At 43.1% G+C, this 15,930-nt stretch overlaps 1 protein-coding gene across 20 annotated transcripts in view; it reads left to right on the top strand.

Moving 5' to 3' along the window:
• Positions 1-13,096, top strand: part of ACACB (acetyl-CoA carboxylase beta) — a 76,160-nt gene extending 63,064 nt beyond the window's left edge. For 18 of the 20 annotated variants that reach the window (XM_039504697.1, XM_039504699.1, XM_039504698.1 and 15 more), the window contains 14 exons: positions 990-1,087; positions 1,464-1,584; positions 2,113-2,223; positions 2,942-3,085; positions 3,456-3,576; positions 3,778-3,874; positions 4,271-4,367; positions 4,639-4,774; positions 5,384-5,561; positions 7,581-7,693; positions 8,422-8,576; positions 9,219-9,389; positions 10,887-11,023; positions 11,302-13,096. In XM_039504697.1, the coding sequence (XP_039360631.1) occupies positions 990-1,087; positions 1,464-1,584; positions 2,113-2,223; positions 2,942-3,085; positions 3,456-3,576; positions 3,778-3,874; positions 4,271-4,367; positions 4,639-4,774; positions 5,384-5,561; positions 7,581-7,693; positions 8,422-8,576; positions 9,219-9,389; positions 10,887-11,023; positions 11,302-11,506 (1,884 nt within the window). In that variant the 3' untranslated portion in view covers positions 11,507-13,096. Of the gene's footprint in view, positions 1-989; positions 1,088-1,463; positions 1,585-2,112; positions 2,224-2,941; positions 3,086-3,455; positions 3,577-3,777; positions 3,875-4,270; positions 4,368-4,638; positions 4,775-5,383; positions 5,562-7,580; positions 7,694-8,421; positions 8,577-9,218; positions 9,390-10,886; positions 11,024-11,301 lie in introns of those variants that run through there. The other 2 variants (XR_005589478.1, XR_005589479.1) reach the window with 2 other exon arrangements.
• The last annotated feature ends 2,834 nt before the right edge of the window (positions 13,097-15,930 follow it).

The following is a 15,930-nucleotide window of genomic DNA, read 5'->3' as shown; positions in this document are numbered from 1 at the left end:
GATTAAATGGGATTTGATAACATACGGGGTTAATACACAAGTCTGATTGCAGAGCTCCACTCATGAGCAGGTCCCCCCACCTCCACGTACCCTCCATCCTCATCCTGTCTGCTGGCTGCCACCTTTGGGCTGTGGGATCGCCCCCCACCCCTCTCTGCAGTATCTGGTGAACCCACTAACTGGATCAGGAAACCAGAAGGTGACACTAAAATGCCCCTTTCAAAGCAGGCCGCAGGAGAGAGGGAAGTCTGAGAATTGGACTGATGGTAGAGGCTCAGTTGAGTCAGACTGGTCTATGGGTGGCTGATGGTCAGTTCTGTGCATGTGGTGCAGGGTTCTTTGTGCTTTGCATGGGTCTAAAGCTAGATTTATTCTTTTTGTCTCACAGTCCAGGCTAACAAATAACCCTACGGTTAAAATAACAATGGGCAAAATTTTCAAAAATCCCAAAATGACTGAAGGAGCCTAAGTTTCATTGTCCAAAAGTGAGCTAGGTGCCTACATTAAGGTGCTTAACTCACCGTAAGCGAATGGGACATTAGGACTTAAGAACCCTAAGTAATTTCTATGCTTTGAAAATTCTACCCAATGAATTTAAGGGTTTCTGTTTTATTCTCATAGCCACTTGTGGGCATTTGCATACATTTTATTGCAGTTTGGTGATGCTGTATCAGTGTGTTACATGTAATGTAATGTGGTGGTATATCGGGTGTGTGTGTGTGTGTGTGTGTGTACGTGTACGCATTATAAAATGAATACATTACTGTGCTCTTTATAAACTTAAATTAGCAAAATCCATGTACAGCTTTATTTTATATAAGCTATTAGATTTTTAAACTACCAATCAGTGAAAACTGCACTACAAGCTGCTTATGCTTGTATTGTAACAGACTTTACCTTTTGCAAGTAGCAAGCGCCTGTTGGAAATAGTGTATTTAATGGCTATGCAGGCAGCTTCTTCAGCTAATTCTTTCCCACTTTATTGGAAGGGGTTCAAGTACCTGTACCTGACGCCACAGGATTACACGAGGATCAGCTCAGTGAACTCCGTGCACTGTGAGCATGTAGAGGAAGGAGGAGAGTCCAGGTGAGTGGGTTTTTATTGAAGTCCCTGCGTACGTCTACGCTGCAAGCCGGAGGTGTAAGTTCCCCGCTGACCTCTGATGGAGCCAGCACGCTGAACCAGCCACCATGGTACATGGAGCTAGCTGCCCCGAGCATGTACCCAGTGTCTTGAACTTGTCAGGTATTTAGATTTATTCCCATCGCACCCCTGTGAGACAGTGACAGTATCGTCCCCTTTCACAGATGAAGAAACTGCAGCCTAGAGAGGCAAAAGGCCTCACCCTAGGTCACACGGTGTCTCCTGTGCCTGAGTCCCAGGCCTTACCTTGCACCTTGTGAAAATGAGCCCGTTCTGTTGTCTTCTCTGGCTCTGTATTGTCTCTTCCACTTCCCCACAGGTATGTCCTAACTGATATCATCGGTAAAGACGAAGGGTTCGGTGTGGAGAACTTGAGAGCATCTGGTACCATTGCTGGGGAGTCCTCCATTGCTTATGATGAAATTGTGACCATTAGCATGGTATGGCTTTTGGAATCCTTAGCTGATTTTATGAGCCATTCTCCTTATACAGCACATGAGGCATCTGTGGCATTTGCTTCTAAAGCCACCCAGGATGAGACTGCTCAGGATTGGTCAAGTGAAGTGGAGCCAAATATTTATGAAATCCCCATGAACCAGCTTAGCTACTGGTGTTCAGATGAAGTACGCTAAAGCTGTGAAATGCTTAGAATGTATTTTCTGGTCTAAAACACCAGTGGGGTACTACGTTCAACAGACGATCGAGCAGAACTAGCCACTATCAGCTGGCAACCTGAAACCAGAGTGAAACAACAAGGTTATTGTATACAATGCCAGAGTTCAGACTTCATTAGGTCACTTTGATTGTGGTAATGGTGTATCATTTAGATGAAACAGACTAGCAGCAGCCGTTTCGTTACCTATCTTCCAGGTTGGTCCAAAAGAATGTAGAGTTCTGTTGATTCTTCCTCATGATTATGTAGCCCTTGTTCCTCAGTAATTTTTGTCTTCCTTGTCTGCATCTCTTAGGTGACATGTCGTGCCATTGGAATTGGCGCATACCTGGTGAGGCTAGGGCAGCGAGTGATACAGGTGGAGAATTCCCACATCATCCTCACTGGGGCTAGTGCTTTAAATAAGGTAACGAGGAGTTTTGTTCCTCCCACCATTTTATTTTCCCCTGAAAATTGTCCTTTCCTGTGCTGATTTATCACTCTTCTTTGTAGCAACCAGAGACATTCACTGTCTCCCACCTGCAAAATTCCATAATGGATACTAAGTATTTCACAAAGAAAAACTCCACAGTACTCTGGATGTGATAGGTGTTTAAACCAGATGAGTTATTCATGGACTATATGTACAAGAGACTAGTAAGGGAATTACAAGTGATTCACAGCATTTGAAGGTCTCTACAAACATTAATCCATACACCACTCCCCTGTGTTTCCTGAGACAGAAAGGTTGAGAGATTTGTTAAGGTCACAGAGCAAGTCATTGGCAGAGCTGTCATTCAGAGTGCCTTGCTCAGTCAGCTAGTTCAGTGCGGCAGGTGTATGAACTTGTCTACATGCAGAGTTACTCCGGCTTAATTTAGGAACAGATTTAAAAAAAAAAACAACCACCACATTTAGTTAGACCGATGCAAAAGGCAGGGTGGACACTCCTACTTTACAAAACCAAAGTTTAGCTTAAGTCAGTCAAGAATAGGTTTAAGCTAAACTAAAATAAGCCACTTAAAATAACCGTGTCTACACACAGGTTTGCACTGGTTTTAACTAAACAGGCACAAGTTTGTGTGCGCATAAGGTCTACAGCTACTTTAGGGGTGATGATCTTTTCTGTTTATAACTTTAACTAGGTCTTGGGGCGTGAGGTCTACACATCCAATAACCAGCTTGGAGGCGTGCAGATCATGCATAATAATGGTGTTTCCCATGTGACTGTCCCAGATGACTTTGAGGCCGTCTACACCATCTTACAGTGGCTTTCGTATATGCCAAAGGTGAGTAGCTCCAACAGGACAGCAGTGTGTTGGCTGTGACATTTTATTTAATGCAATGCCTTGTTTAAAACAAACACCCCAACAGCTTTTAATAATCCATTCGATGTACGGAAATTACTTCTGTAGTTGCTGTTTTGAAGGCGTTTCTGTCACCATCTAATGCACTAGAAGCATCGTAGAAAGTAATGTGAAATATTGTCCGTAAGGAAGAATAATTATACGTAAGGGAATTAGTCTGGATTAATGCTATTTCTGTAACAGCCTAAGTAGTATTTCAGTAGGGTAAAGGGTAGAGTGGGAACAAACATTGTCCAACGGATTTTTGTAGTGCTATTTGGTAAAACTGGGTTAGAGATTTTTCTTCTTATAGGACAATCGTAGCCCAGTGCCTGTTACTGCTACAAGTGACCCCATTGAACGAGAAATTGATTTTGTCCCTTCCAAAGCCCCCTACAATCCCAGATGGATGCTGGCAGGAAGACCACATCCAAGTAAGTAAGGGTGTTCTAACCTAGACCTTCTGCAGAAACTCCATTCTGTCTCTCCATCCTACATGTATTTGTTGCTGTAAAATGCTCCCAGTCTTGTGTACACAGAATTTTACTGCTGTTTGATATAATGTGCGCTGGGAATTTATTGTGAACTGGTCAGCAAAATAGCCTTACAGTTACGTGCTCTGTTTCATTGCACAGTTGTTAAGGGAACCTGGCAGAGCGGCTTCTTTGATCATGGCACTTTCATGGAGATCATGCAGCCTTGGGCACAGACGGTTGTAGTTGGCAGAGCAAGGTAACAACAAAGCACGGCTCTTCCCTAAACCAGCTGTTAACAGTGTACACTAAGAGCCATTTCCTGCCTGGACGTGCAGAGTCCCGATTCCCACTGAAGTCTGTGCTCCTGTCTGAGTGGTAAATCAGGCAGGAGTAGGCACTAAACTGTCTGTATAAAAGGTAGCTGACGTTCAGCCAAGCGGTGCTTTAATTAACTTGGGGTTGCGTCATCCCCTCCTGGGGGATGGGCCTTCCTGGGAACAGGTTCTGTGGTGTCCCCCCTATGTTGCTCTGTTGAACAGTGGGGAAAGCAAGCCCCCTGGACTTGCTTTGAGACCAGTTGAACTTTTCCGCTTGATAGAAGTGAAAATTCATCTCTGCTTTAGAAATCAAACTGGTCCCTGGTTCTCTGCAGATTGGGAGGGATCCCCATTGGTGTGGTAGCGGTGGAGACCCGGACTGTGGAGATGGCAATACCAGCTGACCCTGCAAACCTGGATTCTGAAGCAAAGGTATGTTGGGAAACCATTGGGGAGTGTGAACATATATACAGTGGCAATGCTTCATATCATAAAGCTAGAAGAAAATCCTGCTCTGGATGACCCTTTTGTATGGATTTCTGGCTTCTCCATTCTTCCTCATCTTTCAGGCTGGTGGAATCAACTACCCTAAGTCCCTTCATTGGTTTTAAACCTTCGAACGACCGTACTTTGTTGACCTACCAGCCTCGTTTGCCAAGAGGAATCTAATCCGAACTGAACACTCCTGCTCGTTCTCTTTCAGATAGTCCAGCAGGCTGGGCAGGTGTGGTTCCCAGATTCAGCTTTTAAAACTGCCCAGGCTATAAGGGACTTCGACCGAGAGCGGCTTCCTCTCTTGATCTTTGCAAACTGGAGGGGATTCTCCGGTGGCATGAAAGGTGATTTGCTCTTCGCTGAACAGGAGTCAGGGAGGAGAGCCAGGTTGTGATCCCACGTGACTCTCCGTGGAGTATGGAGATCCTGAGCAAGCTCAGCATCTCCCCTTTATTGCTGCTATTTCTAGGAGTGCTGTTTCCCCCGGGAGCAGGCTGACTGTGTGATGCTGTTCTGAGATTCGCCTCCTGCCTAGCTCTCCTGCACGGCAGCTGCTGCAGGGGCTGACGGCTGCGGGGTGGGAGGGCTGCATTAGTGTCACATTGCAGGTTGGGGTGTCTTTTTTGTTTGGTTTATTTTTTACTGTGGAGGCAGCCTGCTCAGTCTCTGTTGGGGAGGGAAGTGCTTTGGGTTGTTTAAGAAATGTAGCAGGTTTTATAGAGTCAAACTGCTGGGTATCCTCAGCTGGGACGGCTGCAGGCTGGCATCTGGAAGAGGCGGGCACTTTAGAGTAGAGGTAAGTGCAGGGGTCCAGAGAAGGGATAGGGAGTGAAGTATTCAACCTGGCGCTTCTCCCTGGCCTGTGTCGCCCAACCCACAGCTTGTCTCTGTAGCTCCGCAGAGCAGGAGGTGTTACCAGAAGTGATTGATAACATAAAGGTCTTGGTTTTCAGACATGTACGATCAAGTGCTGAAGTTCGGTGCGTACATTGTCGATAGCCTCAGGCAGTTTAAACAGCCTGTTCTTGTCTACATCCCCCCACATGCCGAGCTAAGAGGAGGGTCCTGGGTAGTAATTGATCCAACAATCAACCCTGTGTACATGGAGCTTTATGCAGACAAGGAGAGCAGGTAGGTAATATCTTTCTCAGGGTTTTTTTTGGAGTCTCCTGTTCTGGTACTTTCCTTGTTACTCTCTACTGTTCTAGGCATTTTTCTATAGCCTTTGGCTTAAGTTTCTAGTCAGTCTCCATATTTTTTTTAAGGGTTGGATAAGGATGATGAGCCCAAAACAGTCAGAGCGATCTAGATTGCTTAGTAAACAGGGATCATGCAAACAACATGTATTTTAATACAGCTGAGCTAAGTGTGGATGTACACATCTAGGAACAAAGAATGTAGCTCGTACTAACAGGATGGGGCACTCGATCCTTGAAAGCAGACACTGGAAAAATGTGGGGATTGTGGTAGATAAACAAATGAACATGAGCTTCTAGTGCAATGCTGTGGCCAAGGGGGCTAATGTGATCATGGGATGCGTAAACGGGAATCTTGAGAAGGAGCAGAGAGGTTATTTGACCTCTGTATTGGGCACTGGTGTGACCATGGCTGGAATCCTGAGTCCAGTTCTGGAGTCCACACTTCAAGAAGGATGTTGATAAACTGGAGAGGGTTCTAAGACCAACTATAATTAAAGGATTAGAAAACATGCCTTATAGTGATAGGAGCCCAATCTATTCAGCTTAACAAAAAGAAGGTTAAGGGGTGACATGATCACAGTCTATAAATACCTACGTGGGGAACAGATATTTAATAATGGGCTCTTCCATCTAGCAGAGAGAGTTATAACATAATCCAATGGCTGGAAGTTGAAGTTAGACAAATTCAGGCTGGAAATAAGGGGTACATTTTAACAGTAAGGGTAATTAACCATTGGTACAGTTTTACCAAGGGTCATGGTGGATTCTCCTATCCTGACTATTTTTAAATCATCACCAGGTGTTTTTCTAAAAGCTGTGCTTTAGGAATTATTTGGGGGCAAGTTTCTGGCCCATGCTATGCAGGAGGTCAGACTAGATGATTGCAATGGTCCCTTCTGGCCTTGGAATCTGTGAGTCTATGAAAATGGTGACCTTCCTTTTCCTGTGCTTGTAAAGTGCATGTGTTCTCCATGCCATGTGCCTGGGGGCCTTTGAATGGTGTTCTCTTCACTGATAAATCCTTCCCAACAGCCCACAGGGGTGGAAGAGAAATCTAAACTACACTTGGGAAAAGACACATTTCTGCTTTATGCAGTGTAGCTGTAGCCATGATGGTCCCAGAATATCAAAGAGACAAGGTGTTTGTTGGACCAACTGAACCAGCCCTGAAGAAGAGCTTGGTGTGGCTCAAAAGCTTGTCTCTCTCACCAACAGAAGTTGGTCGAATAGAAGATTTCAGCCTGACTTTCAAGCAGGGCAGTCATTGTGAATGCAATTATTGCAAAAAGTCTGAACAGTACCTAACCAGTGTCCTGTTTAAAGTTATACAACTACACCTCGGTAACTGGTGATCTGCTGAGATCTTTCAAGTACTAGGAGAGAACCTGTATTATTAGAAATAATACATACAGAACACCCAAAAAATGTGAGGCACGTTGCAGAGGAAATACAAACCCATTATGTGATCCCTTTATGAGTTCATAGACTCATTTGCAGCGGTCTCATTAACACTTGGGATTTGTTAACCTGCCAAACTCATGAGCCAACAGCTAAAAACTGTTGGGCTTTAACAGCACAATTTGCTGGATATTCTACATAACTGATCCTTCAACAGTATACATTGCTGGGTTAAATAAACTTCTTATCTTTATTTTTAATGGCCCTCCTTTTATCTTCGTGAATACTTGGTGATCACTATTGAATGTAGGGGCAAATAGTAGAAAATGCTAGAAAGAGCGAGCTGCAGAAATCTCAGATTTGGGAAGGGAAACCCTTGCAGATTTCCTGTGTCCCTGCTCTTAATCCTCAAATTTAAACACCCTCTAACAATAAGAACAAAATTTCTGCTGAAAATAATATAAAACTGGAAAGGCTTCCCAGAATGTATTTTCCCCATATAGACCTCTCGACTGTACCAAACTTGGCATCACAAAACCTCTGTCCTTTCTAGGGGAGGCATTTTAGAAGCTGAAGGAACAGTGGAAATTAAATTCAGGAGGAAGGATTTGATAAAGACCATGAGAAGAATTGATTCAGTCTATGCCAGACTTGTTGAACAGCTGGGTAAGAAGAGAATTTGTTTCCCCCTTTCCTTTTTGTTCCAGTTTACGTTGTTAGCTTAAAGCATGAGGCACGAACTCTGGAGATGGGTAAATAATGGTGCTGCAGTGGCCATCTGGGAAATCCTGTTTAGGTGCCAGTGGAGGTTTCTTTTAACAGTGAATCCTAGACAGTGCCTGACCTGATGGGGGCCACTCCGTACTATTTGAATATAAATTAATAATAATCTCTCTAAGGAGTTGTGATGTCCATAGTGCCTTGTCTATCTGTTCTTCACACCATTCACACACGCCCTCGGAGAACAATCATCAGCTCTACAAATTTCAGAGTAGCTCTACAAATGTTATTTCTTCTAAGTTACTTTTTGTTTCTAAGACCTTAGGAAACTATAAAGATGCTGTATGTAAAACACAAGCACACTCAGTCTGTTTAGGCATAGCTTGATCTTTGAAACTCCTTGGACAGAGACAGTGCCTTATTTTTCTATAGCGTGCCATGCACATTTGTGTCAGTGTATAAACTACAAACTCCTATTTAAGGTCACTAGTACAGTAGTTAAGCCCATGGGTTTTCGGGGTTTTGTTTTGTTTTGTTTGTTTGTTTTTTTAGGAGAATTTTCAACCCTTTCATGGTTGTTCCTAGTTTAAAATTTTCTGCTCTCTTACAGCCTGGCTTGCAGGTAACTGAACTCAAATCCAGACTGACAGATGCTTTGTTTCCTGGAATAACAGGTACCCCAGAACTCCTAGAAGAGGATCACAGAGAGCTGAAGAAGCAGCTGAAAGCTCGGGAAGAGCTCCTGTTACCCATCTTCCACCAGGTGGCAGTGCAGTTTGCTGACCTTCACGACACGCCAGGAAGAATGCACGAGAAGGGCGTTATTGCAGTTAAGCGATAGCACTTTGCTTTCAGCTTTTATTGTGCTGATATTGGGGAAATGTAACAACCCTGATGATTCACCGTTAGAAAACATGGTCAAGGCATTTTAAAGAAAAAAATCTCATTACTGTAGAGGGCAGTGCCAGGGCTGATGTGGGTGAGACCCTGTCCTGTCATGGGATAGGTAGGAACAAGGGAGTAGATTGCTGCTGCGTGACATGACAGCACCAATGCTTCTGACTTGGTATTTTTCTCCTGAGGCCCCAGCACCCACCTAGAACCCCATTGGCTCCAGGATTGGGCTCCGTTAGAGCGCAGTGCTGTGTGGAAAGGAATTCTGGTCAGAGTTGCATTGTGCTGCTGGAGAGTCTTGCTGTCCCTGCAGGGTTTGAACAGCAGAGGTTTTAAACCTGATTCCGATGCTACTCTTCAGAAGGGCAGCATGTCAGTAAGCAAGGGAAGTCACAATGAGGAATCTCTCTGGAGATGCAGATTGCAAGGATACACCCTGCCCCTCCCAAATATTTTATCCAGACAAATGGAGTGTACCAGTATCCTGAACTTCAGCTATTTCCTCATCTCCACCATCCCTAAAGCATTTCCTGTACAAGCCTGAATTTTGAACTCTCTCTTCCCTCCGTCACCCCAGGATATACTTGAGTGGAAGAATGCCCGTACGTTCTTATACTGGCGTCTGCGGCGCCTCCTTTTGGAGGAGGTGGTGAAAACGGAGATTCTGAATGCAGACAGTGAGCTCAGCAACATTCACATCCAGTCCATGCTGCGCCGCTGGTTCATTGAGACGGAAGGAGCTGTGAAGGTATCTCTTCATCTTGGCTATTTCAGGTTCTTGTGTTACTGATTTGCAGTCTGTTTTCTCTGTGTCTCCAGTACTGTCCAACAACAGCCTGCCGTGCTTCCCCACACATGCACACGCTCAGTTGACTTCCTGAGTTTGGCTGAAACGTTATCAGAGTTACTGTTCCATAGCTTGAGCGTAACATTCCTGCCATGGTGAGTGGCCACTAAAATCCATGCAGGGTCTCTTCAGATCAGGTGACCTACACTGGATGAAAGTGATCATCAAACTTAAACAAAAATGGTGCAAAAAAAGAAGTCACATGATTGATCTCTTTATCTTGAAGCAGCGTCTATCAGTGGAGAAAGAAGAGATTGCATGCCGGTGCTTTCAAGCTGCTTTGTTTATTTATTTATTTATTTATCTTTAAATAAAAATTCTCTAAGTCATGACTTATGAACTTTAAGTTAATTGACAATCGTAGCTGTTACTACCCTGTAAGTCTGATTTCTGTCCCTCGTAAAATAATAGAACCAATACTAAGAGAAATAGAACCACTAACCATCTAGGGAAAGACAGAACCCTAAGCAGTAAACTATATGAGTTTCAGAATAAGTTTCACTAAACAAACTGAAGTGCTTGATGAAATGATGGAATTAGTAGGTGAAGGGAACGTGAGATACATTCGATGTTAGATTTGAGGATATTCAGTTTTGAGTAAAGCAGTTGATTACAACCTCATGAAGTTTTACTCCGCCAATTGAATTTGCTTGGCCTCAGCTGTGAACACTGTCTTGCAGACTGACAACTGGGTGCCTGACCCAAAGTAAAGAGTAATCTGTGGAGTTGTGGGAGGGGTCTAGTGATGTACTTCTGGGATCTGTGTTTAGCTCAGGTTTTACTTAACATCTTTCTTAATGATCAGGAAGAGGGAATGTGGAGCATGAAATACACTGAGCAGAGAGGAGTTTCAAATACCAGTAAGGATGGGAGGTGAGGGGGTTACAGAACCATCAAAGAGAATAGGAAAAGTGGGAAAATAAATTAATAAGAAACCAAGAATCAACTGAAAAACTGCAAACCAATATATTGGGAACTAGCCCAGATGTCTGGGTGGGGATATTAAGTGGGAGGAAGAAACCTGACAGAACAGTAATGCTGGAGGAAGAGGCAGGGAGAGGGGAAGTGAGAAGGAAATCTTTGAGAAAGGGAGTAGAATTATGCAAATACTGCATTGCATTTTTACCTGCTATGCAAATGAAGGCATTGCATTGTTTGCATAACTGCTTCAGCTTTCAGGACCTGCACGGGCCTTAAAAGATATGTGAGGGTAAGATCTGTTGGTATGAGGAATAGTGTCCCAAGGAAGGCTGTCTGTCCTGGGATAGTCTAAAACTGGATTTGACAGTACAATCAGGAGTAACCCTGCACTGGAAAGAAGATGGATTGGATGACTTTGTAGGACTCGCCTCTCTCTCAGGAGTATGCAAAGATGCTCTTGTTGTTTGTTTTCTCTAGGGCTATCTCTGGGACAATAACCAGGCGGTGGTGGAATGGCTGGAGAAACACTTGCAAGAAGAGGAGGGTTCCCGATCAGCCATTCGAGAAAACATAAAATATCTGAAACGGGATTACGCCCTCAGACATATCCGGACGTGAGTAAATGGGGTGCTCCGGCCTCTTACTGGAGGAAGTTGGGTGTTGCTTCGTTAAAACTAACTGAGTAGTACGTGTCTCCTGGGTATAAATGGCCACAATAGATGATTTCATCACAGTTTGAGTACAGTGTGTAGGAGGCACTGGATGGTTGTTGCTTAGATTATAAGATCTTTAGAGCAGAAGCTGTCTTTCTGTGTGTCATGTACAATGCCCGGCTCTCTGCCAGTAATTAAATGATGCCACCCTCCTCCTTCCTTTCTTGTGTCCACTGTAGCTTGGTTCAAGCAAACCCAGAGGTGGCCCTGGACTGCATGATTCACTTGACTCAGCACATCACTCGTGCACAGAGGGCCCAGATCACTCGTCTCTTATCTACCATGGATAATCCTCCCCCCTTCTTGACAGAGAGGCCGCAGGTGGGGGTGCCAGGAACAATCACGGTAGACAAGGAAGCGCACAGAGAGAAACCACTCCTTTGAGACCAGATGTCTTCTTGCCTGCATGTATTCGAACCTAGTGTTGAAGCTTTAGACTCTACTGATGTCTCTCAGTAAATGATGCCATTGTTGCATTTTCAACCATGAAAATAGTCTTTCTGTGAACACCGTGTTCATCCTGGACTTGTGGGGACAATTTAAAAAAACAAATCCATTACAGTGACATTTTTGTGGGATTTAAATTCAACCCAAATTGACCTTGTCTCCAGCACAAAGCCGGTAGGGATGGGCCCCAGGGTCATTTTTTAATTGAATTTAAAATCGTTTATTTTTTTTATTGTAAACCCAGTAAAACGTTGAGATACTTTTCATTAGAATGAATGGAGCTGGGAGTAGAAATCAAACTCTGTATAATAGCCAGAAAGAGAAATATTTTTGTACTATTGTTTATTGTTGCCGACCATCTGCCAGCATAATAAGAAAATGTTATTTTTAATGAACAAGAGAAAACTGTGTTTTGGAAAAACATTCGCACTAACCACTAGAAAACCATTGAAGAGCCTCTTTAGTCCCCTGCTATGGCAATGTTTAGTAGAGGTGATTATGAAATAATGCTTGGAACATGGTCAGGGATTTGAGGGAAGGTTTTGACAGAGCCATACATTTCAACCTGTCTTTTTATTTGTGATCAGGACACCAAGTTTGCAGCTATTAACAGTTGTCAGTGTAGGATTTGTTAAACAGCCCCAGTTCTAACAAGGGAATGAAAAGGGGCAGTTGAATTTTCCGTCTCTTCTTTAGTTGGTGTCTCCTTCCATTTCATATTGGAATTCCTTGGAATTATTTCAGTGTCTGCACCTGCTTTCCCACCCACCCACGTACACTCTATTTGGAGTGGGGAGGGAAAGCACATGTGGACCTGACCTTGTCAGGGATTAACCTGACCTCGTGAATTAGGGTAACATATCACACACTTCAAACTATTTAGTTTAGTAAAAGCAATGATTTAGATCTTACTGTGCCTTGTTCTATTGTGGTAGCATTTAACAAATCCATTTGCCTAATGTAACTGCAGAATAGTGGTGATCCACCTTTTTTGCCATTTTTAAAAATAAATCCTCAGGTCACATATATCCTTCGACTGTCCTGGGTTGCATAACCTCATAACAATATATGTACCATGCCTCACTCTAATCTTTAATCATAAGAATAAGATACGGCCTTACGGCTCTTAGATATGGCCTTATGGGAATAAAATTGGTTACCTGGTTTAAAACAGTGTTAAAGCCATTATTTGGCAATGTTACAGATCCGTCAGTTGATTTTAAACCAAATAATGACAAAGCCAAAGACGCACAGGACAGCTGCATACACAGTGGGCTAGGGAATGTGATGAAACAACTTACTATATGCAATGCCAGTGGTGAGGTTTTTCCAAAAAGAATGTATTATGTATTTTATTGAGAAGAGGGCAGCAGGAGAGACTTTAAAAGCTCCCTGATTTAAAAGATGTTACACCTGCACGAGTTTTGTCAGAGAGAGGAGGATGTGTTAACAAAACTCACTGTATGGAAGGAGAATTGGGAAATCCAGCCCAACTGCTCCAAATAAAATGACGACATTTTTCAGGGAGGATTCTCTGACTTCTGTTTCTTTGCCTTTGTACTAAATGCAGAGGTTCCATGGCCTGTATCATCTCATTGCATTAAATGCGCAGAGCAGAAACACCTGCCAGCAAGTGGCATGGAGCTCGCTTTCCTGGAGCAACGTGTTCATACACAAACCCCTGCTCAGCCACGAGAGAACAGTGCCTAGTTGGTTACCTTTATGGTTTCCAGCGGCTGCTGTTATAGTGTGAAAATGCCCGGTTGTGGTTCTTTCTAACCCGGTTGTGTTAGGAGTGGGTTCGGGAAACAAGGATGCTACAGCCAATTTGTCTCAGTCATGTAGCTGGGTTTTTTTTCTTTTCCACCCTTTCCTACCTGGGTGGATTGGGTATTTTGCAGGAACATCATTTGATGATGCATGGCCTGGGGCCTGCACTGCAACACTTGTGCACTAATTGAGCAATTTTTTCAAAAAGGGCATTCTGGGATAGCTTGGGTGGGGGTAGACCAAAGAGTAAATGATTCTTTTAGATTACTCTGTATGTAACCTATGAGAATGAAGACTTCTGCTATTAAACTAGTTATAGTTTCCAGTAATCTTACAAAATAAAATCTCTTAAAACATGAATATTTGCAAAGCCTGTGCATGATGGAATGCCCTCCACTGCACCAAATTTAGGGATGAACTCTATTGCATCGGTGGTGATGGAACAGTCAAAGCCTATTTAAAGCCATTGAAAGCCAATAGCACACGTTACTGTGCACACTTGATACTTTATTGTGGCGGCTTGGCTAGTTACCCTCATCAACCCTCTGTCTCTTAATGAAAACTGAATACTATTTGTATGAAATACTGTATGTCTGGGATTTTTGAAGATAGTAGGAGTACGTTTGAAAAGACTTGTAGGGAAGTATAGGGTGCATAGGCCCTTTACTGGATAGAAAACTTGCTGCTGTTAAAACTGCTGCAGAAAACACCAGAGTGACGTTCAGCTAGCGTCCTCTGATGAACCATCTGGAGAAGGGACTACGTGGTGACCAGACCTTGGGTAAGTAACATGGCAACAGTGATCTGTGTGATGCTCTGTAACATAAACCCTGTTCCCCCCCGCCCCAATCCAAAACCTTCTTTACTAACCCTGGGGCACCTGTTAGATACAGCATCTGATTTGCAGAGAAGTTCTGATGTCACCTGTCTCTTCCAGGTGGATTGGCTGAGGCACAGGGAGGTAAAGAGGTAGCTGAGGTTGGAGCCTGAATGGCCCTTCAGGAATGTGGACCCAGGTCCATCATGGTCTCAGGAGCCATTTTGCTAAAATGTTGGGCAGCCAGTGACACTTGAGGAGGGGGATGAGGCAGTGACTTTCACACAGGCCCCCAAAGAATGGTCCAGAGGTGGTAATGTTCAGCCCCTTCCAATGTAACCTGATTTCAACGGCTCATCTTTTTAAGATGTTTTCATACACAATGGATTGCGGGATGACTTTTGTGAGAAGTGGAACTACACAAACATCAGTGGCTGCAGGTGAGTTTAGATGCAAAGATTCTCCACAGCAAGTGGGTTGTGGAGGAAAGTACATGATGTACCTTTTAAAAATGTTATTCTCAAGGGAGGCTTGAACTGGGGGGCAGGGGGAGGAGGAGGAAAAAGCAACAGATTTGCATCTATTTCTATTTCAGGAAAATTCTAAATAGGTTCAACTGCTTAGCCTGTTTTGTAACCCTACCGTCTGAAGAGAGCAAGCCACTAGGAGCCAGGACTCCTGGATTCTATTCCTGGTTCTGCACAAATGGCTTGGCTTGCTGAATGACCTAGAACAAGCCACTCAGCTCTCTGTGCCCCTTCTCTTCCGAGCTGTAACATGGGAGTGATTCCAAGGGATGTCATGGTGGGTTTTAAGGCATAGTATTATGTGTGACGTTTGATGCAAGGCGCTGTAAACTGTTTTAATTTGTGTGGATAGTAGAAATGAGGGACATGACTGTTTTTTTCCTATAGTGGTGGCTCTTTCTAGATAATGTTCAGTGTCATCTTCAAGAGAAATTTCTAGTCATTTGCAGCAAACTTAGACAGTACATCAAGGATCAACATTTTCTGAGCTTACTGCATTATTAAATCAGATAAAACCATTCTCCACCAGGTAATATTCAGATGCTTTTTAACGCTTAGCTGCAAAATACCCTTTGAACGTGGCTTTATGTACACCAGACTAATTTTAACACAGTCCATCTAGAATAACCCAGGGTTAGCACTAAGAAATATTTATTAAAAAATTAAAACATCTTAAATGATACCACTCACATCAAATGATCAATGTCCACATTGTTTTGTTTTCTAAATGGGACTTGATTAAACAATTAAATTATGACATGGAGCATCATGCCATTTTAGAAGAGGTTATTACTTATGTGCATATTTGAAAAGATATATACGCATAAGACATTATCACATCTCATTTTCACAATGTTGATTTTCAACAAGAAAGTACCACTGGACATTGCAGTGGGATAAGATCCTGCATTCTACATCTTCCCAGAATATCAGTGTGTAGAATTTAGCAAAGGCTAGCTGTTTTATTTTTTTCTTGTTTAAATCTGTGTACTGAAAAATTAGTGGGGCCTTTTCGGCTTCAAAACATTCTTAGTCATAATTTAGTGTAGGGAAGAGTTTTGTCTGAATCTAAGTCGGTACAATATTGGTACAATTATAAGGAAGTGTAAAATTGTTATCGAGGCACAGTGATAAGCAAAACAAAAAATAATAATAAATATTACTTCAATGTCACAGAGGTACAAAAACCTAAACACTACATGTAAGTGTAATTCTTACAACTTGCTTTACATCACTCATAGTTTGAA

Source organism: Mauremys reevesii, linkage group 18 (genome assembly GCF_016161935.1).
Source record: "Mauremys reevesii isolate NIE-2019 linkage group 18, ASM1616193v1, whole genome shotgun sequence".
NCBI classification, from domain to species: Eukaryota; Metazoa; Chordata; order Testudines; family Geoemydidae; genus Mauremys; species Mauremys reevesii.
Note: the sequence above shows the minus strand (reverse complement) of the source record. Positions and strands in the feature narration are given on the sequence as shown.